Source organism: Orbicella faveolata, unplaced genomic scaffold, assembly GCF_042242905.1.
Source record: "Orbicella faveolata isolate gen_17 unplaced genomic scaffold, um_ofav_v1 contig_15, whole genome shotgun sequence".
Taxonomy (NCBI): Eukaryota; Metazoa; Cnidaria; class Anthozoa; order Scleractinia; family Merulinidae; genus Orbicella; species Orbicella faveolata.
This window is the reverse complement of record NW_028301542.1, coordinates 3,543,450-3,570,686: the sequence shown is the minus strand read 5'-3', so window position 1 is coordinate 3,570,686 and position 27,237 is coordinate 3,543,450. Positions and strand designations below refer to the sequence as shown.

General features: G+C 40.8%; 4 protein-coding genes across 4 annotated transcripts; 2 read left to right on the top strand and 2 right to left on the bottom strand.

Moving 5' to 3' along the window:
- Positions 1-1,275: 1,275 nt before the first annotated feature.
- Positions 1,276-4,642, bottom strand: LOC110048911 (uncharacterized). Its single transcript, XM_020754668.2, has 2 exons — positions 4,369-4,642; positions 1,276-2,196 (listed from the first exon to the last, which is right to left on the bottom strand). Exons 1-2 carry the CDS (start codon positions 4,553-4,555, stop codon positions 1,679-1,681), a joined length of 705 nt encoding a protein of 234 aa, XP_020610327.2. The 5' UTR covers positions 4,556-4,642; the 3' UTR covers positions 1,276-1,678.
- Positions 4,643-5,411: 769 nt separating this feature from the next.
- On the top strand, positions 5,412-14,528 carry LOC110048909 (uncharacterized). Its single transcript, XM_020754666.2, has 5 exons — positions 5,412-5,526; positions 9,273-10,830; positions 11,337-12,025; positions 12,646-13,002; positions 13,745-14,528. Exons 2-5 carry the CDS (start codon positions 9,302-9,304, stop codon positions 14,029-14,031), a joined length of 2,862 nt encoding a protein of 953 aa, XP_020610325.2. The 5' UTR covers positions 5,412-5,526; positions 9,273-9,301; the 3' UTR covers positions 14,032-14,528.
- Positions 14,399-24,230, bottom strand: LOC110048938 (mirror-image polydactyly gene 1 protein-like). Its single transcript, XM_089287996.1, has 10 exons — positions 23,949-24,230; positions 21,721-21,919; positions 20,644-20,749; positions 19,920-20,049; positions 18,879-18,927; positions 17,959-18,129; positions 17,197-17,298; positions 16,630-16,724; positions 16,073-16,303; positions 14,399-15,853 (listed from the first exon to the last, which is right to left on the bottom strand). The coding sequence occupies exons 1-10, from the start codon at positions 24,149-24,151 to the stop codon at positions 15,778-15,780; spliced, it is 1,362 nt and encodes a 453-aa protein (XP_089144122.1). The 5' UTR covers positions 24,152-24,230; the 3' UTR covers positions 14,399-15,777.
- A 48-nt stretch (positions 24,231-24,278) lies between these two features.
- Positions 24,279-27,237, top strand: LOC110048937 (uncharacterized). The gene has a single exon (XM_020754696.2). The coding sequence runs from the start codon at positions 24,295-24,297 to the stop codon at positions 25,570-25,572; it is 1,278 nt and encodes a 425-aa protein (XP_020610355.2). The 5' UTR covers positions 24,279-24,294; the 3' UTR covers positions 25,573-27,237.

Here is a 27,237-nt window from a genome sequence, read left to right as displayed (position 1 = left end):
GCGTAGTGCAAGACACCCAAATTAGAAATGTAATGCGACTATTAGAGGTTCTATGAGTATTGGGAACAAAACAAAATTCCAAATAACAGCCGTTGAGTTGAAGAAAAGTGCTGTGAATCAGCTCTTTAAAAATTGTTTTCCACTCGAACATAAAACAGTTGAACGGAGTTTTGAAATACTCGGTTGTTATACAAAGATCTTATCTGAGATTGCCAGCTCACAGGCTGAAAATATAAAGTGGGTCGGGCTAGAGGGGATATGAACAGGATTGCTCATGTTTAAGGCACCCTAGGGTGCCCATGTAAAAATATAGATAAGTAGTACTGCTTAAACCCCCAGGGTGACCCCAATGTAAAAGTGACGGGGTTATTGTTGGAAATGTCTAAAAGAATCCCGAAACGTTACTAGAATCTCGTTTTCAAGACGCAGCCCAGATTCAATTTAATTTACTCCTGAAACATGAAAAGCTCCGTCATATATTTTTTTTTTTGCTTACTGCTCTCTCAAGACAATTAAGAATTTTTGGAAGTTTTTGGCCGTCAGAAGTCACGTGACCTAATTTGCATATATCATCCAGCTAAATATGACAAGATTTGCACGACTATTAGTCTGAAAAAGTTTTAGGTTAATGTGTACAAAGCCTTAGAAGATAGACCATGCCCCTAATTTTTGGGTGCAATAAGGAAAGAGACATTCCTAAATTGTCTTGAGCGAAAAAGTTCCGGGATAAGTCTAATGATGATCGTATTTGATTAAAACACCTCATAGTTAATCTTAGAGGGTTATGGAGCCAAACAAAGTTCTTTGTTGTATGTTTTTTTTCGTTTTTTTGGCCTTGATCGTCCACAAAACACATAATAAGGTGTTTACATCTGTCTGAAGAACCAATAGAAACATTTCGATTGCGTAATTTGTGTATTGTGTATGCAACCTCCTCCCCAGGGCCTTCTCCACTTCTCAAAATGGCGGACAGCCGCCATTTTGAAAATCGTTCAGGAGAGGGCTCTGGGGACGAGGTTGTGACGGCAAAACAAAAGATCGCGCATGGGCGTTGCCTTTACACATAAATCTTTTCATCTTTGTTTACTTCTTTGAACTGAGTTTACGGGGCCTCATAACCATTCGCTATTATATCCGTTTTGCTGCCAGGGAACATCCCCTCTGCTTCATGGCAAGGGAGGTTCCACTTCGTGTCTAATTTCGTTTTGAACAACCGAAATTTTTTAAAAAAATTTTAACGCCTCTTTAGTCATGATCATTACAAAGAATGGTCTCTCCACCTTTTACCCTTCATTTATTCCAATCGAGGCATGTAAGATAAAACTAAGCTGCTACTGTTTTGTATTGTATTGATCAACGAGTAATGATCTGAAAACATATCCTATTATATTTTCTCTTCTTCGATGAGCTAAATTTCCAAACGACTGTCAACGTACTACAGTAAAGTTCTGGTTTAGTTGCTTTTCAAGTGAAATAAAAGGATGTGAAGAATTCTGCCTTTTTTCTTTTCCAAAGAAATGTCAACATTCGACAGTTGTGGAGCGTTTCCGATTTTTGTTTGTGTGAAATAGAAAATATGAAGTTCTTCTTACTAAATCTAAATTGTATGTTACTTGATTACTATTTCTTGTTTAAGATCGGCCGAGAGATTCTCCAAAATCACCGAGTTTTCGCCGAATTAAGCTGGGTGATGTTCGATTGCCATCCAGATGCAATCGGTATTAGAATAATACTGATGCCAGCCATAGTAGATGTCGCCGTTTTCCTTGACGCCAGCGAAGGGCTCATGAGTGAAGCCAGGACACATTATTACATCTTCATAGATGCTCTTGAACTCCTTCTCGTGAAACTTCTGCATTCTTCCCGTTCCATAAATCTGTGTGTGTACCTCAAGCATTTCTGGGACCGTGTGGTGGTTATGGATGCCACAGTTGGTTTTCGCTGGACAAAACCACACATTGACTTTGATGTTGTACTTCTTAACAGCGCCTCCTTTTGATCCGGTCACTAGATAAGGATCGAATTCAACCGAGCCAACATCAAACTGAGGGGATTTGTACAACGGGACATCCTTCGGGTAAGTCGGGTCTTGTGCTGTCAGCTGGCACCAGCCATCTTCTAGCACCATGCCACCGATGTTGGTTTCCTCCGGGACTTTGATGAGGATAAGGGACTCGGCACTAATAATGCTCACGCCTGTAATTAAACATTAAAATGGTAGAAATCAGTTGTCGCTGCTCCTGCTCCAATCCTTGCCCGCCTTGTGCTTCTTTTTCTTACCTTAAGGTGGCTCAAAAAAGTTCCCAGCACTTTCCAGGACTCAGATTTTGATGGGCTGTTATAACCACTCTTTGTCAGTTGAAGCTACAATCAACTTAAATTTTCGAAAATTTAAGGTGGCTCTTAACCCCATCAACAGATGTTTTTAAAACTTTGCCAAGAGTTACTTCTTATCCCACTTATCAAAATTCGATAATAAAACATGGCTTTCACAGTGCCAGTTTTTGATTATAAACTCAAAATAAGGGTGTTTTCAGCAGGCCATACTGTTATTACAATAACCTATTGAGGCTCGAAAAAGATAACAACGTGTTCACCAATGATTGGGCAGTTTTTTGATACCATGATTTTAGCATCAACCGATAGAGAGTGGTTACAAAGGAACATCAAAATATGCGTAAAGCGCTGAAAAGTGTTTTGAACCACCTTTAAAAAGACTGGGTCGAGCCCTAAAACGGTGGCGAAGTTGCATACGTTCGCTGATTGGTTAAAAATCGTGTTTCTATAACGCGATGGAAACACAGAACTAGTAATAGCTGTTGACGTAATGATGTCTTGACGTGATTCCATGCTCACTAAGCAATTAACCCGATGGTAAAAAGACATTCCAAGTACACGAATTAAGCGGCCAACCCCAATTAAGTGGCCAGGCCGCTTAATAGACCCTTTGCACGATCCGGTCACATGGTACGGAATTAATTATACCAAGACGCAAGTTACGCAGTGGGACTTCCAAAACAAAGGAACTCGTACCAGTCCAGCCCGACTTTCCTTTGTTTTGGAAGTCCCACTGCGTAACTTGCGTCCCAGCGTAATTAATTCCTTACCATGTGACCAGACCCTGCAAAGGGCCTATAGGAGTTTGACTGTATTGCGAGGCCCTAAAGGGAGTAAAAGACACATTAGACCGAAAATAATGGAATTAAAAAGAACAAAGGAACGAAGCGCGAAGCGCGGGCCATAAATCAAAGGGGAAAAACGAGGATCCGTAACTTACAGTACGGATCGAGAAAACCGGGTTAGTAAGATATTTGTTATATCTGTACTGTGTGTCTAACGGGTTCGGAAACGATTACTATTCACGCGGAACGGTTTCAAATTTTTGACGCACCTCGAAAGCAAAACGACTCAATCTGAAATCGTTGTTAAGTGACTCTTAAGTCGTTAGCAGGTTCTAATACACAATTTCAGAGGTAAAAGAAAGTTTTAAACTTTGAATTGCTAAAAAAGTTAAGAACTCTTGGCGATAAATCACGAAACATTTTGGCAACAAAAACAGCTTTAAATTTTAGCGGGCCGTACAGTAGATTACGGCCCGCTAAATTGACCAATCACAGCGCGCGTACTAACTGAGAGATATAATAATTTGCAGTATTTTTCCTTATCTTTTCTTCCGGAGTGTAAATATCGCTATAGCGGACTCTCGTTGCTAGAAGTGCGCCGTAGAGCTTCATTTGAGAGACCTTAGTCCTATTGGCTGCAAGTCCAATACAACCTATAATAGCAATGACGTGATGTATGCCATGCAAACCCTAGAGCGTAGAATACGAGAATCGATCAAATCTTTTCATTAATACTATGCAGTAAATTAAACTCAACAGTCCAATACACACTAAGAGTTTGTGTGGGAATGTAACGATAGCATATAACAGTTCGAGATATGGAAAAGAAATACAATAAAATGACTTTCTTCAACTCTTCTGTTTGTAATTGTGTTTCTATGCCGTTTTGGGTCCGCTTCAAAGCGATTCCAGCAAATTATTTTGTTTTTTAGTTTCCTCGGAGGAAAACAAAGAGACTAAAACTCACAAACAAAGTTTCGAAGTAATTCATTGTTATCGATTTTTTTTCCTTCAACTTCCATTAAGCGATGTCATACAATGTCGAAGGCTCCCAAGGGGCTCTGGTCCCCTGTGCTTATACCGCTGGCATTACAGTAAACTCAAGAATTTAAATACTATTTTAATATAGGGAAAAATCTCATTTGCATTCACTTTCAACACACATTTACCCATGCGACTGATATTGATTGTTGAGTATTTCGAGCAACAATCATACTCAACTTGTGTAAAACATCACTGCTGTTACCTTGTAAAATGGTCGACTTGCGCGGGGGTAAGACTTTACGAGGCTCCGGGCCAGAAATGATGGCGTCTTTGTTGGAGATATTCACGACTATGTTAGGTTTCTTTATCTCGTGATCTTTCACATCCGTCAACCATCTGGAATTGAGAAACTTAGAAAATTTCAGAGGCAGTTTTGATTCAAAGACCATTTTGCACGACTTAATTATTCGAATGAAGCGAGGAACCTTGAAATATTATGCGTCTCGATTTTTCTGGAACTGACACTTTGACACGATCCGTCACAATCTTTTGTTTTACGCTCATGCAGTATACATGAATGACGTAACCGCGAAACGTTTCTATTGGTTAGTTCAGGCTCAGTCAGAATTGAATTGAATTGTACACAATCAAGGCTAGAAACGTGGACAAAATAAACAACAAAGAACCTGTGTCGGGTTTTTTTACCACATCCCTCCAGTAACTAAGAGGGGCGGAAAGAAAGGGGGGCAGTGCCATGAACAATATAACGCTGACGGAGTGGGTGATGCCCAACAGTGCACATAACACGATCGTGCAAAGCTTGTGGTACACGAGTCGAAAAACCAATACTAATTCATGAGGGAATGAATAATTAGTTAGGTAATATGTGACCAGGTTAAAGTGTCATTTGAAGAGTTTTGAATTTTAATTGACGGAGGTAGTTATATTTAAGTCATCACACATCGCTTGTCAACGTGACGACCGGAGGAGGCCACAGTGGTCTGAAATTGCTGCTAATCTCAACTGTAAACTGACTAAACCAGACAACATCAAATAAGGGATATTTGAAACTGATCAGCTAATCATAACCACCAACAACATTAGAGATATATACCAAACATACAGGTAATACCAATGAAATATTACATGTTTTTCACTTGTAACAAAGGTCACAAGTGAAAAATTGATTATACACTTCTTGCGCGAGATATTGGCTTTCTGTTAGCATGGTCAAATCACATCTCCCCCCTTCGGTAATCATTATCTTCTTTGATTGCATAACAGAGATTATGACTGTCCAATAAGCGCAGGTAAGCCTGGTAAACGCCTTTATTATCTCCAGCGTGCAAACCTACACGTTCATCGTTTAGTGAATGAAGCCTGTGCTGTGCGGAAAGCCAATTTCTTGATCATTTACGAGGTATTGCAAGGGATCTATAGTATTATTTTTATTGTGTATGAATTTATATAGTTAACTAATAATTTGTGCTTTTTGATGCATGCGAATTTTAAAATATTTAATATCAAAGTTCCACCGTCGTTGAAATTGAAATCTTGCCTATAAAGCAGAGGTTCTTGTTTGACTGCCCAGCTTCTTTTAAAAAGAGAATTATTTGGTACTTAAATTCTCCTATGCATCATCCTAACTTTTAAATAGAAGACTGTTTTCGCGTCCAAACAAATATTCATGCCATTTGCACCAGACGCTATTCAGTAGCACGCAAGGTCAATTTTAGGTCCCACTCGATTTGCACGAAAATTTTAAAGCTCATTACCTATCTGATATGATATCGGAGACAGAGTGTTTTAAAGTAATATCAAAATCTTAGGTAGTTTATTGAACTATGCAACGGTTTCAGTTGGGCAGCAAGTCAAGTAACCATTTGCATTTTACAAACTGTGTTTAACAGCCTCGATATTAAATCTGCGAGACCTCACTGAATGCGATATCTGGGACTGTCTGCAGCAAGCATACGTGAGTAATAGCAGATGCGTAGATAAAGGCGCACTGCGCTCGCGTTTTCGTTCAGAGACTTCAGATGTGTTGTTCAGAAGTGCGTTACTGTTGTATATTAGCGTTACAAGCGCGCTGGCTTTTATACTTTCACACTAAATTGTGCTCAGCTCATTTTCAATACCGCAATGGTGAATTCGATACTTTTAAAGAAAGGCGAGGTTAACATTTTTACTGCGAACCCGAGTCGAGACTTTCTTATGTAACGTTTAATCCAAAAGAAATCGACATGTTGAGGTGTCACGAAAACATGTAGACCGCCACATCCCTCGGACATCGTGTCTAAGGGGGGAACAATTTTTCCATTCTTCGTTTATTTCAACAAACGCGACCTTTGACCTGTTTAATATTCCAGCCATCATATTGATAATGACTTAAAATAGAATAGTCCAGACCTGAGATACAAAAGCCCTAATCATACAAGATGAAAGAAGTGCATTTACTTAACATATTGATACGATTAACATTTAGGCTGTGGCTAGGCATCTTTCTGCCTTTGTAACAGGAAAAAGACGCTAAAAATAACAGAAGTTCTTCAGCAAATACTGCTACGGATAATTGACAGATCTTTTTTTCTGTCTGATCACTGAATCCTTGTTCGATCAGCTACAACATCACGCCACTCTTCACGTGAACAGTTGACCAGCAACAATGTATTGTTACTTAAAAAAAAATGATTCGAAAATTGAGTAAACATCATCCTATATTACCATACGAATGAGACTGATTAGAATGAAACGTGCCTTTTGGAAGAAAACGGACCCGTCGTGTCAAAACGTTTACTGAGAACAAAGGTTAAGGATGTTTTTCGTAGACTGACCAATGTCGTTGAAGCGTGCAGACTATCCAATTGTGCTGCGAATGAGTTCTGCCCACTACGCGTACACGTATTTACTTTACCTGAATTTGCATAATATAGACTTCTCTATGTTGTATACACGTCACAGATCCAAGGCCAAACCGAAACCGTTGAAGGCCACTCAAAGTCCAGGATAAAATCCACTGAAATTCCAGGATAAATTGTACCTGAACAAGGCTGGTTTGGCCAGCCGAAATACAGTGCACCTTAAAAGATCACCCTACGTTGTGTCGATTTCCACTTTTATATTCTTCATAAAAACTAATCTGATTCAAAACAGGACAAAATTGCCTGAGAGACTCGCAACAAGGAACGGGGAGCTAGTGTCCTCTCTCTCTCCTTTGAGAAAGTAGAGAGAAGACCTGGGAACGAGGTTGCTTTGAAGGAGTTGAGGAGACTACAACATACGACAATTTTGTCGGTTTTCAGATCTTGTTGTGGAGATGTTGTTTGTATTCTGCAAAGTTATTGGCTCATTTACGAAAAACCTCGTTATCCTTTGTGCTCAATTAACTTTTCGATCAACTGATTTTCTTTGCATACGGCGACTAGGCCTGCAGTACGAGCGACGGTCAAGACCAAGCTGTCCTACCGAAACGACACGATATCAGTCTTTTCCTTCGCAGCTAACAAACATTACTCGCACAATGCTAAAGTTGCTTTGGCCTCTTCTAACACTTAACTTAAGAATCGTGGGTTTAATTTGACGACGAACAACATATTTTTCTCAAAATACACACAACTATTATCCTACCTGGCGATACTCGACGAACTAAGAGTGATTTCCAGGACGCGAACGACTTGTTTTTGGCACCAAATTAAAACAAAATGTTTCATGCTTTTCACTTTTTACAATCTCAGATAGGGCCTTTAGAATTATAAATCCCTTTCCGTGAATATTCAGCGCCGTCTGCAGTGAGAAACGTTGCCCGACCGAGGGGCGGATCCAGGATTTTTCTTAGGAGGGGGTGCACCACTAAGGAACTGGTAAGGTAAATAAATTTTAAAAGCGAATACGAAAGAAGAAGGCTTCATCTCTAGGGGGGTGGGGGATGCGCACCCCTTGCACCCTTCCCCTAGATCCGCCCCTGCGACTGCAATGCCTTTCCTGGTTTTAAAACATACATCATATCAGGACAGTACGGTTTCTCCCGCCTTCTGGATCCGTCGAGAATCCTGATTGGTCGATTCAACTTTCAGACACGCCAGCCGTATGCAAGGCTGTTGCAAGTCTTGCAAGTGATCCAGTTGAAGTAGTCGCATTGTTGACGCCTCAAAACGGTAACCTCGGGCAGTGAGACGAGGTTTTCGTTTTCATTTTTTTTTTTTTTACAAAATTCACATGCGACAAACAATTGGAAGCGGTGATAGTGCACTACTGTCGGAGACTGGGGCTAGTGTTATTGGTTGCTTGATTTCAAAAGACTTGCGTTGATGCCAGGAAACCCACGTGGTATATCAGATAAGTTCAACGGGTGATTTTGCCAAATAGCAGAGAAAGATATGTGTCAAGGACTGGAAATTTACCTTTATTCCGTTTGCATGCAATGTAGAGTATAACAGAGAAGTGTTATGTGATAAGAGTTCAGTTGACCTTGTAAACCAGTCGAGAGAAGTGCCGTAACCAGCTGAGTTTTAACCAGCTGAGATTGATTGCGAATGGAGCTTCAGAACCAGTAAACCTGCCTGTGGACCTGTCAGTACTTTTTTGTCCTGATTTATTTTTCCCCTTGTGAGATACGTTGGGGAATGGTAATTTATGAAGGCTACTGAGCGTTTCCCACACGACAACATCGTTTTTAATTTCTGCGCTTGTCCGTACGCTGGTCGCAGATCGGCAGCGAACAGAGAATTCTACAGAAACCGCTCGGAGCAGTCCGCGATCGATCGAATCTTCCGAGAGTTTTCAAATTTTACCAGCTGTTCCAGACTCCCCTAAGTTCTCGGCTCCAGACCTTACACTGGGCGCAAAATCCCAGCCGAATATACTCTCCAATAGTACTCCTAAAAGTACCATCGAAAAGAGATCCATCAAAGCCTTTAAGAAAAACATATACCCGAGACACGAGAATTATTGTTACCTAAAGTTTTCAAGTTTGTCGTTTGCAATCCGTGTTTATCTTCTGCATCCTGAACAATCCTTGTTTCTTTATGGCTCACTATTATTTCGTTGCTGTTTTTCTCTCCTAGTAAACTATTATTTTCAGGTTTCTTTCAGTTTAAAAGGTTAATTTGTACGTGGTCAAAATAACTCAAAATGCCGTGACTGAGCTTCTTTAATATTTCTTCACAGAACAGTGAAATCTCAGTGCTCTTGCTAAAATGGCTGCCTACCGCTATGTTCCTCCGGACGAATTTACCCCAGAGTCGCGAGTAAACTGGATCAGCGTGGGAAAGATTACAAAATGGACTCAAGAGGAAGAAGGGATCGTGGATAAGTTCACTCTCTTTCTTGAAGGTGGTCTCAAGATTTACATCTATTTCCTGTCTCACACCACGTTCCGTGTGCGGTTCAACCCCGATCCGACCGCTCCCTATGTCAAAAGCCGCTCCCCAGCCACGGAGACGGAACGAATTGAGGCGCACGAACTGAAGGTTAAAGAAGAAGGTGGAGTACTGAAGATACGTACCGACAGGATCGAACTGAACATCAACTTGAAGAAGTACGCACTATCCGTTTACCGTGATGGACAGTTGATTCATGCCGACCCAGCCGACTACAACCTGGTTTATGTAAACCGCGATGATGGTGGCGAGGCTATTGCCCAGTTCAAGATGGCGCCGACTAACGCCCAGTACTTTGGATTTGGAGAGAAGGCCGGGGCCACGCTTAACAAGCGCCGCGTTCCTAAGCAGCATTTTTATGGTCAGTACGCCGGTGGGAGCGAGAAGATAGGAGCCGCCATGACATGGTTCAACTTTGATAACTTCGGGTACACCGCACCCGATCTGACACCCGAGGGTGAGGTACAGGGTCCATTGAATCCCAACTCTCCTCTTTACCAGTCTTCGCCGTTTCTTATCGAACACAATCCGAGTCCAGATGGAGCGTTCGCCGGACCTTCGTACGCTTACGGAATCCTGATCGACAATACTTCGCAGACGTTCGTGAACTTTCGTCAGGGAGATCAGTACTACTTCGGCGCGCTTCACGGAGAGCTTGATTATTACTTCTTCGCTGGCAGGCACGTGGCTGAAGTGCTCAGCGAGTTCGTTCAGCTGACGGGCCGTACTCGACTGAAGCCCAAGTACGTGTTCGGCTACCACCAGGGAGGTTACGGCCCAAACTACAACACCAAGTGGAAACTGCTGGAAGTAGCGCTCAAGTACCGGCAGTGGAAGATTCCAATTGATGGACTCCATGTCGACGTGGATCTGCAGGACAACTACCGCACGTTCACACACAGTAAGAAGAAGTTCCCTGATCCTAAAGAGATGTTTGACGCCCTGCACGACTGGGGATACAAATGCAGCACCAACATCACGCCAATCGTAAGCTGCAATACCGATGAAAACGGCGAGTACAGTCCGTACAAAGCCCTGGACACCGGAAAAGGAAAGGGTATCTTTGTGCTGAACACCAAGGAAGACGGTAGCGGTACTCATGACCCGTACATTGGTAATGTCAACTACGGGCGTGGTCATCTCACCTGGGGACATTATCCTGATCTGGGACGTCATGACGCGCAGAAGTGGTGGGGCGAGCAGTATCGTGATCTGTTGGACTGGGGATTGGACTTCGTCTGGCAAGACATGACCACTCCTGCGATGAAAGCCAGTGTCCATCAGCCGGACTGCCCACTGTTGTCTTTCCCGATGGATTTGATGTTAAGTGATAACGAAGAGACCAGGTTTGTGCTTTTTTTAATTCTTGATTTCCACTAAAACTCTAGGGCTTCTTGTGGCATTTTGAACACGTTCTGTGTCCGCAACGAGATCTCTTGACGGAAAAGGCAAGGCTAAACGAAAGGACTTACCCGGGCAGCTTGTCTCCCGTGACTTAACCCTGTTGTAGCGTACAAGACTATTCTTGTGTGACGGCCTCATATTGATAGCGTGCAGATCGTATCTGATGATCAGTCGATTTTAATAATAGAACGCTTTTCACTTCAGTGTCAGAATGTAGATGGTTTTGCGTCACTACGAAGGCGGCTTAAAAAGACTCGCGCTAAATTTCATCTAATCACAAGTAAATTTAAAGCCATTTGACTCGTTCGCAAACTTTTCCCGCGCTTAGCGTCAGCAACGTTTTAACTTCAAGTTTTGATTGGTTCATTGGGTTGGGTTCATTACATTGGTTTTAGTCTCACGACACTCAATTGAAAACTGCTCTATACCCTTTCTTACTTGTTATTAGGTATGCTACAGTGAGCACCCATGCAGACAAAAAGCCATTTGCAAAGATCCGCTGTTTGTACAACTACAATTTGTGCAAAGCTACTTACCAAGGTCTGGAACGCCTCCAACCCACCAAACGCCACTATATCATCGCTCGTGGAGGCTTTGTGGGGGTCCATCGCTACGCTGGTCTGTGGACGGGCGACAGTACGTCTAACTGGGAATTCATTCAGATGAATATCCCCCTGATCCTTGGGATTGGTCTGTCCGCGCAGCCTGTATCCGGCTGCGATATTGGCGGCTTCTGCGCAGCGTGGCAGGGTCAGATCGTGGATTCAGAGATGCTTACCCGTTGGACCATCATGGGAGCCTTCCTGCCGTGGTTCCGCAACCACTATGACAACTACTACAAGCCGTACCAGGAGCCGTACAGGTACCCGGAACCCGTGCCTACTATCTGCCGCAAGTATATCGAGTTGCGGTATCGCCTGATCCAGTACATCTACGATGCCATGTACGAGAACACACAGACCGGCAAACCTATCTGCAGACCTCTCTTCATGGACGAAACCAAACCAGGGGAATTCAACAACGATCCTTATGCGGATGATGATCACTTGTGGGGGTACAATGGCTACACTGCTAACCGACTGGATGATCAGTTCTTCCTGGGAAAAGACATCCTAGTGGCTCCTATTGTCAACCCAGGTACGCCTTCTGTTTTTAAACGAATGGTTTCACAGCTCAGCGCATTTGCAAGCTGGAATATTGGTTCACTTTATGAAACAATCAATCGAGGCACAGTGGCCTTATGGTTAGTGCGCTCGACTTCGGATCAAGCGGTCCGGGTTTGGGCCCTGGCCGGGGGACATTGTGTTGTGTTCTTGGGCAGAACATGCAACTCTCACAGTGCCTCTCTCCACCCAGGTGTACAAATAGGTACCGACGAATTTAAGGCTGGGGGTAACCCTGCGATAGACTAGCATCCCATCCAGGGGGGCGGGGGGGGGGGGTAGAAATACTCCTAATCGCTTCACGCTACAGGAACCAGGATAAACTCCGGCCCGATGGACCACTTGCCTCTTTTGCAGACTATACCATGAAACAATCAAAAGCGAGTTGATAATTTTGCGGGAAATTTGAGGGCTTGAATGTACTTCATGTAGGCAAGATAAGATATAGCAAAGGATTGTCTTGAGTATCAATATGCGGGTAAAATAGTATATAGGAAAAGCATCTATTGAACATAAATACTACAAGCAGCGTAAGATATAGAAATGCAGAAAAACTCTCTCCTTACATGTGGCTGCCTCTTCACACTTTTGTAGGTCAGACAAACCGTGCCGTCTACCTCCCCGCTGGGAGCCAGTGGTATTATTTCACAGACGACAAAAGTCCTCTCCAAGATCCTGTCCAGGGTGGGATGGAGTTCGATTTTTACGCTCCTTGGAATGACCCAACCAGAGACAACTGCGCCATTTACATCCGGGAAGGCGCCATTATCCCCATGCGTGAGATTGAGCAGTATATTGGTGAGCTGCACTCTCATGACAAGATGAACCCCATCACTTTCAGCATCTACCCTGGCCGGAACAACAGTTATAAGATGTTCTTGGACGATGACGGTGTTACGAACAAGGCAGAGACCGCTGGCCAGTACCGTCTGATTGAAATCAGCCATGAAGGTGAGGCTATGTTCACAGCGTCCAACGCACTGCGCGCGCACATTTCCCGCCAAGACTGCCGTTTATAATTAAATCGATCCCAGATCACCCACGGCCAAACAGAGTGAGATCTGAGTGCGAGATTAGTTTGTAGTAACTTAAATTTTCGAAATCTTCTACTTTCAACCCAAAACCTAAGATAGTCGCTGGAAAGGTTAACTTTGTACGCTACACGTGTAAAGAGAATTTTATAATAATTTTTCACGTTACTGCTCTTTTGATAACAATTTCTTACAAACGTCGTGCACATTTTCATTACAAACTTTCGCTTTAAACTTTCACAAACATCAAGGCTGCCGGAAGGAAAGTGCCATCATGACATGTACAAGAGTAAAGTGGAAGAGAGGGGGAGGCGGAGAAGCTTCTATGATTCGGCACACTGTCCGGTGGCACTACTAGTACAGAAGAGAGTTTCAAAGTCTTCTGCTAAGAGCGCACATATGTTAAACAAAGATAACCATCAAGGACACAACATAAAGCAAACTACTCAATAAACCATTTTCGAGTTGCTTTTTCCCTCTGTTTCAAAACGAGTCCTGGTACACAACCTTTCATATGAAAATGAGTTTGATTTGCAAGACAATGAACGTGCAACAAAATCTCATTTCAAAATAAAAGGTTGTACACCAAGACTCGTTTTGAAACAGAGGTAAAAGCAACCCGTAAATGGCCTAATGAGCACTCGTTCTTTCCTGAATACCAGGCATTGCTGGAGGCCAGCGGATTCGCGTCAAACGGCTACACGACAAATACACACCACCGGAGACGTTCTACTATATAAGCCTGCCGGGAACCATCAGTCCAAGCAAGGTGACGGCAGCGGGGAAGGCCCTGCCACAGAAATTTGGAGACACAGACGAACAGGCAGCAAAAGCTCTGGCTGAGCACAAAGACAAGCCTGGAGCTTTTTACTACAACAATTATCTGAAGACGACCTATATCAAGATTTTCGACACCTACAGTGACCTCACTGTAGAAGCAGTTTTCTGAATCAGCAACACTCCTAATCGTAGAAAACAGCCAGCACTTGGCTTGTTCAGAAGCCTTGTCAGTTAAGACTTTTCGATAACTCTTTGGAAGAAAAACTCTCATTAAACAAAACTGGAGGTGTGTCATTAGCAGATTAAACCGGGTGACTGTAAGCGGACGTGCCTTTCATGTGGTACTGTTTATTATGCTGTATAAGGTGGTTTAAGTCTGCGGATCAAAAAACCCTAGTGTGTGACCATTCAAATGAAAGCTACTGAGCAGTACTTTTATGTGGTACTGTTTATTATACTATACAAGGTAGTTCTAACTTTAAAGTCTGTGGGTAAAACCCTAGTGTGTGACCATTCAAGAGAAAACTACTGAGCAGTACTTTCATGTGGTACTGTTTATTATGCTGTACAACTTTTTGTAATTGTCGTACTTGCCTCTTCCAACTTATGGTCGATATTCAACTTGTGCTTTCTTTTGAGAAAATAAAAAAAGCCAGTCAAAACCAAGTACGTTTGAAGACTTGTATGTTACAAAGCCACGTGCCAACAACTAGCGCGTGCGAGGGCTGAACCAGCGCTGGCGAAAATTTGATAAGTAATAGTAATTGGACCGAGTGAAGTACAATTCAGGGAGCAATCGCGCGAGTAATTTTAAAATCGGACGAGCGCGAAGCGCGATGCCGATTTGAAATTACGAGCACGTTTACTCCCTGAATTGTACGATACGAGGTCCAATTACTAATTAGTCGTATCTATAACAAATTTCGGAATCAATAATATCTTTTGAGAACTTCTTTTAAGCGGAAAACTGTAGCGCTTTTCATGAGTTTTAAAACTGTAGGAAACATTGAAAAGGAAGCCATTAAAGCGCGTGTAATTGACGTGCGAATCACGTGGGTATCCAATTACAAAAAGTTCAAATTGGACACCTGTAATTAGACAGCCACGTGATCACGCGCCGATTACGTGACAAATAGGCGCGCGGAGAGCCAATCACGATCGAGAATTTTGTAAAAGATACGATTACGTATAAAACTGGAAAGCACTAGTCATTTTACAAACAGATTCCGAAAATTGAAATACTGTGAAATTGGCCCCTCGAAAATCGTGGAATTAAATTGTCGAAAAAATGACATGTACTAACTAAAGGCTAATCACAGTTTTTAACGTATGGAGTTATAGGGAGGGTAGAACAATCTCGACATCAGATTTCTTATTCTACTATTGCTAATAGAGCGGTTACAGTTACGTGTCGTAAAGCCAAAACCAAAGTTATCACTCTTGCAAATCACAAAGGACACAGGCAGTCCAATGAACCAATCAAAACTCAAACCAAATGTATATAGCTGACGCGAAGCACGGGAAAACGTGTTTGAGCGAGTCACAACTGCTTTGGTTTTTACTTGTGATTTGATGAAAAAGTTGCGCGACTTTTTTACTGTGCAGTAAGCCAATTGCGTAACGTTGTAATACAAAACAATTGCTTTGCGACACTCTAGTGAAAACCACTCCTCACGAAGCGACAGAAATTGTTAAACATGCAGCAAATTTACAACAGCAAATAAATTGTGACTATTCTGTAAATAAATTATTCTTGGGTAATGATATTTTGTACATTTCGATCCAAAACTGTTCTCCTCTATAGTATCAGTTCGTTTAAATGGCTGTGTGAAATATAAGCCTTTCTGTGTAGTTTTTCCTCATATATATACAATATATACAGTAGCAAAAGTAACCATCCAACCACCCCTCCCTTCTAGTTGATAGTGGCCACACTTGTTCCACCAGAGTCTGAAATGCGCTTGCGCAAAACTCCGACTAATCTTTCTAACCTGTAGAAACACAAAAGGGCGGAAATAAATCACTCTGTTAGCAAAGATTAGAGACGAAATGTATCATGTATAAGACACAGCATGATACGACAACAGATTATCTGTGATCAAGATTTGTTTCTCGTGCAACTGTTACCTACAAAAGACCCTCTCCTAAGTCCTATTCTAGTTTGTACTTCTTGCGGTTTTGCCTGATTTTTGTTATCATAATTCTCTTACTTGTCAGCTCGTTCCTTTTCTCGCCGTCTGTTTTTTGAAGCTTCTTCCAGCTGTTTTGCGAGGCTTGTCCTTTCTTGTGATACAGCCTTTAGTTTCTCAACTACTTCATCGTAACTTCTCTGTGCTTGTTGAATGTCCGAGTCTCTAGCTCTGAGCCGAGTTTCAAAGCTGTCCATAGTTTGGTTGAACTGATTTCTTAGAGACTGTTCTTGCGACAACGAGCGGTGTAAACTGTGTGGAAATGAAACAATAGTACGCATCAATAAAGAAAAGAGAATCCAAGAGTATAAACAAATGTGTTCTCTTGCGACCAATTCTTCCTTCACGCTTGCCTCCCACCATTGTGGCCCAGTGCCATATGTGGGTTGAGTTTGGAGTTGGTTCTCGCCTTGCTCTGAGGGTTTATCTTCAGCAACTCAAGTTTTCCTCCCTCCACAAAAACCAACATCTCCAAATTCCAATTCGACCAGGATAGAGGCCCTGCATAAAAACCAGCTAAGGCTGATGTGGCTTCCTCTCTAAATACTGAAATTCAAGTTGCATGTTCTATTCTTTACCTATAATAAACTCGAATAGTTTCCATTTCCTCCTCAAGTCGTTTTGATTTCTTCAATGCTAGATCTCTCTCTTGCTGAGCTTGGACTGACTGCGTCTGTTGAGATGAAAACAAAGTTCTTAAATCTCGCTTCTTATCTTGTGTGTGTGTGTGTGTGTGGGGGGGGGGGGGTATGAGGAAGGGAGAGGGGAGAGTGAGAAGAAGGGGAAGGGGGGAAGGGGGGATAGGGGGAGAAGGCTTGGTAGCCTGATGGCTAGTGCCATGCACTCAGGATCAAGCGGTTTAAATTTGAGCTCTGGCTGATGGAAGACACTTAACTCTCACAATACCTTTCTTCACCCAGGTGTATAAATGGTCGCAGATGAAATAATACTAAGGATAACCCTACAATGCTCAAGCATCCAGTTAGGGAGAGTAGAAATACTCCAAGTTGATCATGCTACAGAAACTAAACATAAGCCTGATGAGCCACCAGGCTAAAATTCAGAATTTGATATGTTCAACTCCACTGATCTTTCCAGAGGAATCAAATGCAACTTTGTCAACCAAAAACCCACTCCAACGTTACCTGAATAGCCTTCATCCTTTGTTTATCCACTGCCTTATGCTGGTTTTTCATTAGTTCTATTTCTTTCCGAAGGTTGATGACCTCTGCTTCTAATGCTTTGGCCTATATGTAGGTATATGAGGAACAGAAATACACATTGATACACATACAATTGACAATTCTTGCTCTCAATCAGAACTGATTAGACCAAACCTGAATAAGTGTTTAACTACTACAGTTCAAAAATGTGAAAATAATACCTACATCAAAACCATGATTACTGTTAACCTCTTACTAACCGGGCCATACTGGGGAATATTGGTCCGTGGTCGTGCAGTGAGTTCTGTACACAAACAACCAAGGGCCAATATTCCTCAGGATGGCATGAGCAAGTATGGTTAGTACCAGTACCGGTAAGTACACTGGAACCTCGATTTAATGAGCCTCTATATGACAAAGTCCTAGGTATAACGAATGATTTTCCTGGCCCCAGTAATGGTAAAGAATATGGAAAAGAACCTTGATACAACAAAACCTTGTTATAGTGAACATATTTTGCCAGTCCCTCAGCCCTTTGTTAAATGGAGATTCCACTAAACTGTAGCTTATTATGGGATGAAACAAAAAATACTTGGGAAATGTTACAAACAATGTATGGCAAAATCATGACCAAGAAAGAACCAATTAGAACGCTTGGATTTACCTCAAGACTACCTTGCCATATTTTAAATTTAATTAGTTTGTTGCCTGCCGAATGAAAGAAAATTATCCATTATAGATTACCTTTTCCACAGCAGCGTCTCTTTCAGCAATAACAGCCTTCAGTTCTTCTGTCACCATTTTCTTTCTGTTTTTCTGCACTGTTCTAATCTTGGTAGCCATCAGGTGACCATTTTTATCAATTGCCTCGGGGCTTTCAGATGCTGTTATTCTACCTAGTAGTGACCTCATGGTCTGTTGGGTAAATTGAAGGTCAGTAAAAGAGTATTCAGTCTGATCTTATCTTAAATCACAGTAGTATATAAGTATTTCTAAACATTTTTTCGGCCAAGATATGAGCAACCAGGCCCAGGTTGTTTGAAAGGTGGATAACGCTATCCACTGGATAAACTCCTGGGGGGAGGGGGGCACTGCCATATATGGGTTATATAGGTATGTGCCACCATGAAGGGTATGGTTTTCAAGCAGTTTACTCTAAGATAGGGTATATAAATCAGAGCGTTTGGGTCTAGAACAGGGTATAATTTGTCACAAAACTGACTAGTTTGTTGAAGATTTTATCTAGACTAAGGAAACCAGGAATTGCCACTCAAAAATATAAAAAAATCAAATTGACAAGTTTAAATTTACGCAAATCAGCCTCAACAGTGTCGATTGATGGAGGGATTTGAGGAGTTTACTCTAGTATAGGGTAGCAAAATTCAGCTGAACTAGCTCTGGTAAAGGCTAAGGGTTCCAGGGTTCCAGCGGCACATCCCCACCCAGAAATCCCCAAAGTACCCCTCCCCCCCCTGGGGGATAAACTACTATCCAGCAGATTGCGTGGTTTGTTTTGTTAACACTTATCCACTGGATAGCGATTTATCCAGTGGATAGCATTATCCAGCCTTTGAATAACTGGGCCCATGAGTTGTTCAGTAGTATTAGAAGAAGCTTACTCAAGAGATGTTCATGAGTCTTTCTTTTCAAGTGTATGGACATACCGGTTCAGTTTCTTCTTCATCATAGACGCTATCAACACCAGAATCAAATCTGTCAATCAAAGACAACAATCTATTAGTCTTAAAATTGTTACCAAATTTTAAAAATTTGGTAGACTAGCACTTATTTATTCAGGGGTGTTATTAAAGGTCAGTAGCTGGCCAAAACCACAGGTAAGTTGGTCATCTTCAGTCACCTACTTTCAACTCATTGTACATGTACCTTACCCGCTGATGAGAAGTCTTCCAGTTATCAATAATTATACTGCTGAAGGAAACTGCAAAGCATCACTGTTTTCAGGTTGCAATTGATGTATAATTTGACAGGTTTAGCCGAGTGTGTTGATCTATAATTCCAAAATTGTAGTCTACTCCTGGAATACCTCCTAGGATATTTTCACTTCTGTCAATAGTTTCTACATGTAGTCTCATACATCTCAGGAAACTATTATAGAATCTGCATCCAAGAAGCAGTGGTTGCTTAGACTATAGATTTCAAAATTTCGGGGGCACATGCTTAGGGAGCTGGGGACATGCTACCATGATCACCTACTATATTTCTCATCAGCCGTCTACTAAGTTTTTAACCCCTTGAGTGCCACACCATTGGGTATACTGTGTGCCACACCATTTTCATTGAAAATGGGTGTCTAGTAAAAAAAGTTTCAAATGCCAAAAGCTTTTCTTTTAAACTATAGACATGAACACATTTTCTGAAAGGTCATAAAAGCATCTCTTCAATGTGGTGATTTTGCTGAGGCTGACATAATTTGATATCCATATGATGTCACAGCAATGGGAAATTAGCAGTCTCTTGAAAACCCACCTATGGCCTCTAGGAAAACCTCTGGTGTTTCTGGAGTTTGACTAATAAAATCTCTTGAAATTTTGATGTACTCAGTTCATCATATAGGCACCTGAGAGGCAAAAATCTTGATGTACTGTGTACATCATATAGGCACTCAACAGGTTGAGTAACTAAAAAAACTTAGAAACACCCAGCTATTAAGAACATATTCAAACAGTCTATTATTCAGTATCTACCCTGTGTGTTCTCTTTCACTTCGCCTTAGTTTGTCCAATAATTCCTCTCGTTCACTGTAAGCCATTTCAAGTCTTGCATTCATAGCAGCATCACGCTCTTTCTGTGCTTGATATATTTTTTCAACAAGAGCTGTAAATGACAAAAGAGCATTTCAAAAACATTAAAAATATCATGATTTATACCTGGATCTTATGCATCCCATAGCGCAATGAGGACAGATGATAATACTTGACAAGAGAATTAAATTCTCAATGAATGTTTAATCCTTGATAGGCATTATTTACTAGCTTTCATACTGTTGAACTGCGCTCTCAGGTATCGAAACTAAGAGCCACTCAAAATTACAATGTACCATGGCCCTAAATTAGATCTGAGAGTGTACCTAGATATTAAAAGATCTAGATCTAGTGTATCTATAACTTGGGGAAAACAAAACTCAAAAGGGAACAACTGAATACGGAGGCCCAGGGCGATGTCAAACACAGATCACTTGACTGGTATACACAAGAATGTATGTTATCGAATTAATCTACAATCTTGGTCAGAATAAAAAAAGAAATAAAACCACACCTCCCTGTAAATCTATGAACTCGCAACACAACCAAAATGCAGCATTTTTTCCATCATTGAAAAGGGGGGAGGGATTGTCTTAATTTTTCATTCAATTTGACCAAGATTGTTGCTTTTTAGCAGCAAGTTACACTGCTGAATTGCTCTTCATACCTGCTCCTCGTGCAGCAATTTTTGACTCTGTTTGAGCTAACAGCTCGTCACGACTCATCCTTGATGCCTGGATTTCAGCTTCTGCTTTTGATAACTTCTCTGAAAGCTAACAGGATACAGAATATCAACACTGACACTTTACGGGAATCTATTAAACTACTGATGTAGATGTGCTAAGTGAGGCCTTTCACACCTACTGGTACAAAACGTTTCTGGTACAAAGAGAAATGATGAGGATGACATTGGTGGTGATAATCACGATGCTACTGCTGAGCTGGTGATAATGATAATGATGCTGGCGATGATAATGATAATGATGATGATGACAATGGTAATGATAATAGGGACTTTAAGATATGGTACAGCTTGTACTACAGCAAGTGCTTTTTGAAATACCCAGGATGAAAATATTTTTGCTTGAGGATCATCAAAGATTTAAGATCTTCTGGAAACCTTACAGAAATATATAAATTTTCATTCATTATTCCCAAACTCCTATCTTCACTGTTCATGCATGCTTCTTCGTGCCAAGCTTCTTACAAGACTCTAAAAGAGTTTATTTTAGACTCCAGGTGAAATCCTAACAAAAACATTGAGAACACTTTAGGTCCTCAACAAAGCTGCTATGTGTACTCTTTTCAAGAATATTTGCCAAGATCTTAAAAGGTACACAATGCATATAGAAGCATTGATGTTCAACAAAGTCTTGGCTTTCCTGGACATTACAAAACAAGGTATTAACTAATTGATGACGTAATTTGCATATTAATCTTTGCCAAATTCATCAAATCTGCTAATATATTAGGACTGTATCTGATGAGATAATTTGCATAGTTATGGCTGGCAAAATGTCGCCAAATTGTCAACTCTGCCAAGCTGATTTGGTTTTGACAAATTTGACTAAAATTTGCCAAAATTGCCTGATGCATCACCATTCACTCAGTTTGACAAAATTTCATCAAATTTGCCAATTTCATTACCACATGCATTTCTGGGCATAAGTGCCTGATGGCTTAGAAAAAAACCTATAATATACATGATATCAAATTACTTTTTGGTAAAACACAAACAAATTACCTGTAGATTTAAACGTTGTGAAAGTGATAATTCTTCTTTGATTGATGAGGTGTCAAAACTGGTCATGTTCATTGGAGAGTATCTGCCAGTCTCGCCATGTTTACTTGTTACTTTTTGCTTGTATAACTCTTCAGTTTTCTCGGCTAATTCTGTTTCCAGTTGCTGTCTTAATGACTTTTCAGAACTGAGGAGTTTATCCCTGAAGACAAATAGAGTGATTTTTTTAGCTTTTTATGTCTAAGATGATTGACTAAACTTCTAGACACAGTCGAACCTCTCCACAACAGTGACCTTGGAAACGGAGGAAAGTTGCTATTGGAGAGAGGTGGCTGTTATGGGGAAGGTAGGAGTGTAATATGATACCTGTTTTTTTTTCGGGATTACAACAATTTTTGTCAAAAAATACTTATTTAAGCATATAAAAAATAAAACTATTTATCAGTAGAATAAGAACTTAACAGAAACAAAGACTAATGATGCATTGGGGTTTCGTATACACTGTTTGTCAGTCTTTGATTAATGGCCATTGTTGAGAGGTTATTTTGGCCAGTTGGCACCAGTTTAAGTGGCTGTTCAACTGTAGGTGTTGCCGTTGTGGAAAGGTGGCTGTTGAAGAGAGGTTAAAATAAGAGTGAATGGATGAACTGTCTACTGGGACCAAAAACTGTAGCTGTTGTAGAGAGGCAGCCATTGTAGGTGGTCGTTAGTGGAGGTTCGACTGTACTGAGGTCTCATAATTTAATTTATTTTATCAAAGTGCAACTACTTACTACGATTATCAGTTGAGTAAGGCAGGACGAAAGTTTGGTCACCAAGTTTTAACGTAAAAATCATGTTGTTGTCACAAGCAACTGGCTCCGTATCCATTGACGACTTGCCAGCCTTTGACGTCAATGGCAGCAAAGCACACGAAATTGTAGTCAATGCGACAGACGACCAACAGCTGTTGATATTGTTACCAACTGACACGAGGTAAGTTGCCCATGACAACACCATAATTTTAAGGCCAAAACTTCGTAACCAAACTTCCCTTGTGCCTCACTCAACTGATAATCATAGTATGAACCAGGCCATTCGGACAAAGACTGACCAATAAAAATGTTTTTAATTTGAGAAAATGGACGCTGATCTTTTTCCAAAATGGACCAATGAAGTTGAAGCATCTAGACAAGGGAAGGCAAATAAAGTTCTGTTTTGCTTGAATCTGCATACCACTAAACTCTTCTATACTTCACATGCTCTGCACATCCCATCATTATTCTACATGTTGCATAGTAAATATTTTTGGGTCGATGATAACATAATCTAACAACTAGATGGTTTCTTTCACCAATATTAGAGTGGTCTAATGCTAAAAAAGAAACTAGATGGGTAAAATTTACGTTTAATTTGAGCTTACTGTAGTTTTGCATAACTGCCTTGATATCATACCAAATTAATGCATAGAAGAAATTCTACTCTAAAAATGGCTGGGTGCCATAACTTCCCCAGAAGATCATTAAAATACCGCTTTTCTGTTTTTTTTCCTTTTTTTTAAAATACAGACAGAAAGAGAAACGAGTTATAAAAGAATGGAGCGGAAATTAAGCATTACCGGTACATTCTTCAGCTGTAATTTATTTGAATTTTATATTCACCACCAGCGAAAATATTTTTTTGCTTCAACATGTTTGCTTTTATCAAACGACAGGTGGTTGGAACAAATTACAGCTGAAATACCCGATCTTACATATTATATATCCTACGAAAATATGATACAATATCGCGCAACATGATAATTGTAGCGTGTATTGTATTGAACCTTCCGAAACGATCGTATTGTTTTGAAGTGGCCCTACAGAAATACAAACATACACCACTTTCTATCAATGCCTTAGTCTGCAGGACAGGCGGAAAAACGAAATAACTACGACTGCAGAGTTTGTAACTTTCCTTCTACTTAAAAGCAGTCCCAAAACTGCTTAATCTTCATTCGTCAGTCATTGCAAGAGATAAATAGAGACAGATTCGAGACTTGTCTTTGATTAATTTAACGACGGCGTCTTTGCTACTCTCCGTTGCTACCGAAAATTGCGAAGCAATTGAACGTTCGAAACAAACAAACCACAAAAAGTTTGAGCATTTTTGCAGCAAAGATATGAAACTAATTATATCTTGACTCACGACCAATTGAATAAATGTAAGATTGCATGGAATGAAGGCGTAAATGACTGTCAATTTTCACTTACTTCTCCTCGAGGTCTAAGCGAAGGTTTGCGATCCTCTGCCGAGCTCCCTTCATAGCATTCCTCAAGTTCTGTCTGATTTCCGTCGGATCTTCAAAATCGGGTTTATGCTCCGAGTAACCATTTACCAGGCCACTATGATTTCTAGAAAAGGAGAGTTCCTCGCCGTTGTCAAGATATTCGTAACCTTCATGGATAGAATCCATTTTCGACGCAAGGAAATTCCAGTTTAGCCGTGATTAGCATAGAGTGGTTTTCTATGTCGACCTTGAGCTTGTGACCAATCAGAATGTAAGAAATTTTTACGGACACCTAATTACACATACATGAAGATGAGATAAACCACATCATGGCGGCTATCATGGCGGGCGTCGTCCATATCTCCAGGGTTTCTTTGCGGTCAGTTTCTCGCTTTCGGTTTTCTCCTCCACTGCTCACGAACGGCTTATCCTTTCATTCTTATGGAAAGATTTTCAACCAGGCTAAATTTTCCAGCACAGCTTTCTCTCAATGTCAGCTGCAAGTCATCCATACTGATCATTCAACATTGAGCGCTGACCACGAACAGGTCAGTACAAGCAACCATCTTGCGCACCCAGAGGATAGAACTGTTTTTGTGGGCAAGCTGAGTCCAAAATCAACGGAAAAATCACTCGAGGAGTACTTCTCACAGTTTGGTGTAGTAGAACAGGTTGCTTTGATGCCAAGTAAATCGGTGAAAAAAATTTGGCCTCATGCTTTTGTAGAGTTCAGAGATGTCTCCAGCGTCGAGAAGATTCTATCTCAAAACCACAACATCCACGCGAGAAGCGTGAGCGTAGAGCGTTTAAATCTATTTGACAGACCACGTTCAAGGAAGATCTGTGTTCGCAACATTCCGTCAGAGTCGAACGAGGCACTCTTAAAAGAGCATTTCTCACAGTTTGGAGAGGTTGCTGGTGTAGAGTTTGTTCACGACAAACCACAAGTTGAAAAAGAAAGATATTGCTTTGTAGAGTTCACGACTTTAAGTGGAGTAGTAAGGGCTTTGGAGTCACCAAAGCAAACCATTGGTCACAGTGTTGTAGAGGTGAAGAAATTTACTGCAAGACCCAAAAGGGCCTACATCAGAGGTAGAGCTATCATTGAAGTGGTCCCAGAAGGTCTAAAAGTGGAGCACTTAAGAAACTACTTTAAAAAATTTGGAAAATTAGCATTTGTAGATTTGATATTTCACCGTGGTCATAACGAACACAGGAACAGGGACATTGCATTTCTTGGTTTCTTTGATGACGAGGCTGTTGAGACAATAGTGAAGGAGACTGGCCGTCATATTATTAAAGGGAAAGAGGTTTTAGTAAAGAGATCAACATCTGAAAAGGGAAACAAGGATCGCCAAGTAAAGGTCTTTGTGGATAAGATTCCAGGAGTTGTAACAAGGAGTGATTTGAGATTGTACTTTAAAGCATTTGGGGATTTAATCAACATGAGTATGAGAAGATGGGGAGGTAACAAAAACTTGCAAAGTGCTATGCTAACTTTCAGAGACACTGCTCATATTGATGGAATAATGGCCAGAAGCAAGCATGCTATTGACGGCAAACGGATCATTGTCAGAAGGATTGGCTGGAGTGTAGATGGACACTGAATCAAGGGTGTATCCCTTTGGAATGGTCCGGATCAGGATCAATGATCTAAGATCAGTCAGATCATGGTGCCTCAAAGGAAGTGATGAATCCACTCTGGGTAAAGGTTCAACAGTTCCTTTGATGCTAGACTGTTCACAGCCTCTCTGTATTTCAATGCACGCGAGAGAAAAAGCGAGTGCAAAGCATGCAGGGATGGGGATGGGAATGCAAGCAAAGCGAGTCAAATGAAGAATAGAAAGACTGTAGACATCTTTGGAAATAAGTGGACTTATTAGGCTCCTCCCCTGTTATTGCGTTGTTGTTAACAGCACTGCCTCTTTCCTCTTTTTTCCAAAGATGTCTACAGCCCCTCTATTTTTCTTGGTCCCTAGCCATGTCAAGTCTCCCTTTTGTGCTTGCGTCTGGTTCTCTCGCGATTCTATCTACGCATTCAATGATCAAATAAAAATAGAAAATAGAGGGCTGTGAACAGTCTACTTTAGTGCACCATGATTGGAGTGATCTTGCATCATTGATGCTAATCTGGATCATCCCAAAGGAATGCATTTCAAAAGTTGTTTTAGTCTCAATTTTCTGTCTTTGTTCCTTCATGGGTGCACATTTTCAGCCTTGCCTTTGAAAGAGGGCACTGGCCTGGTTTCTTTAATAGTGGACTGCTGTATTATTGAACCTGCAATATGATAGAAAACTTTAACCCTCTCTCCTTTTAGATGTGATCAAATTCTAAGGATTAACAGACTCTCCTTTCAAATTGAAGACGAATCTCACTTTCTTTTATATTGAATTAAATATTCTATTCTAAGATGAATTTTATAGAGAAATAGAAAATATTGTTCTGACTTTTAGACAATTGTTTGTTACAAGCTGTCAGTGAACATATATAAACAATAGCCTCTATTTGGCGCGAAAATATGCTTGGATATTTGTCCGCAGACATTATCTGTTCCAAGAAGCGAACAGTTTTCCAAGAGTGTAGCTCGAGGAAAACTGTGAGCATTGAGGAACAGATAATGTCCAAGGACAAATATCCGAGCACATTTTCACCCCAAATGGAGGATATTGTGGTTATTATTCTTTAAATCTTTTTCGCAATGCACGCAGTTTTGAAAATTGGGGAATGTTCTTGGATATTCCCCAGTTTTAGCTGGGGAATATTCAGTCACATGATGCGTTTAGACCAATCTCGCGCAAGCAAAAATATTTGATGGATTATAAGACTTGATATTCAATCAGCAAAATTCATTTCATCTTGCTTTGATCGACACAATATTCCTCTTTCAGATCAAACTGATATAACTTGATTGCTATATACTAACCTTGTATGTTCACAAGTCATTGTTTTAGTTGGTTTACAAAGCTTTTGCAACACTATGTATTTATGGTCTGCAAATAAATACATTTTGTAATGTTTTGCTAGTTACACTGGAGATGTTCATTATATATGATTCATGTTAACTATAGAAGTGTTTTAGGCATGTTTGCAGATATGATGAATTTCAACGGGCTAGTAGGCCAGTTAAGATTTTGTAAGTTCTGCAAGAGCCCTTTCAAGGCATCTCTTTCAACTTTTCTTTAGTTTTTTTGTTTATTCACCACTGCTCTTTCTTTATGATGATGTAACACACACTGTATCCTGTATCAATGAACGACATGCCTGCTCCTGA

Coding starts and splice junctions, on each gene's coding strand:
- LOC110048911 (XM_020754668.2), bottom strand. CDS start 4,555: ATGGTCTTTGAATCAAAACTGCCTCTGAAATTTTCTAAGTTTCTCAAT. Junction 2,197..4,368: donor CAAGTCGACCATTTTACAAG/GTAACAGCAGTG, acceptor GTTTAATTACAG/GCGTGAGCATTATTAGTGCC.
- LOC110048909 (XM_020754666.2), top strand. CDS start 9,302: ATGGCTGCCTACCGCTATGTTCCTCCGGACGAATTTACCCCAGAGTCG. Junction 12,026..12,645: donor GGCTCCTATTGTCAACCCAG/GTACGCCTTCTG, acceptor ACACTTTTGTAG/GTCAGACAAACCGTGCCGTC. Junction 13,003..13,744: donor GATTGAAATCAGCCATGAAG/GTGAGGCTATGT, acceptor CCTGAATACCAG/GCATTGCTGGAGGCCAGCGG.
- LOC110048938 (XM_089287996.1), bottom strand. CDS start 24,151: ATGGATTCTATCCATGAAGGTTACGAATATCTTGACAACGGCGAGGAA. Junction 18,928..19,919: donor AGTGAAAGAGAACACACAGG/GTAGATACTGAA, acceptor TTTGATTGACAG/ATTTGATTCTGGTGTTGATA. Junction 16,725..17,196: donor AAAGGATGAAGGCTATTCAG/GTAACGTTGGAG, acceptor TCATCTCAACAG/ACGCAGTCAGTCCAAGCTCA.
- LOC110048937 (XM_020754696.2), top strand. CDS start 24,295: ATGGCGGCTATCATGGCGGGCGTCGTCCATATCTCCAGGGTTTCTTTG.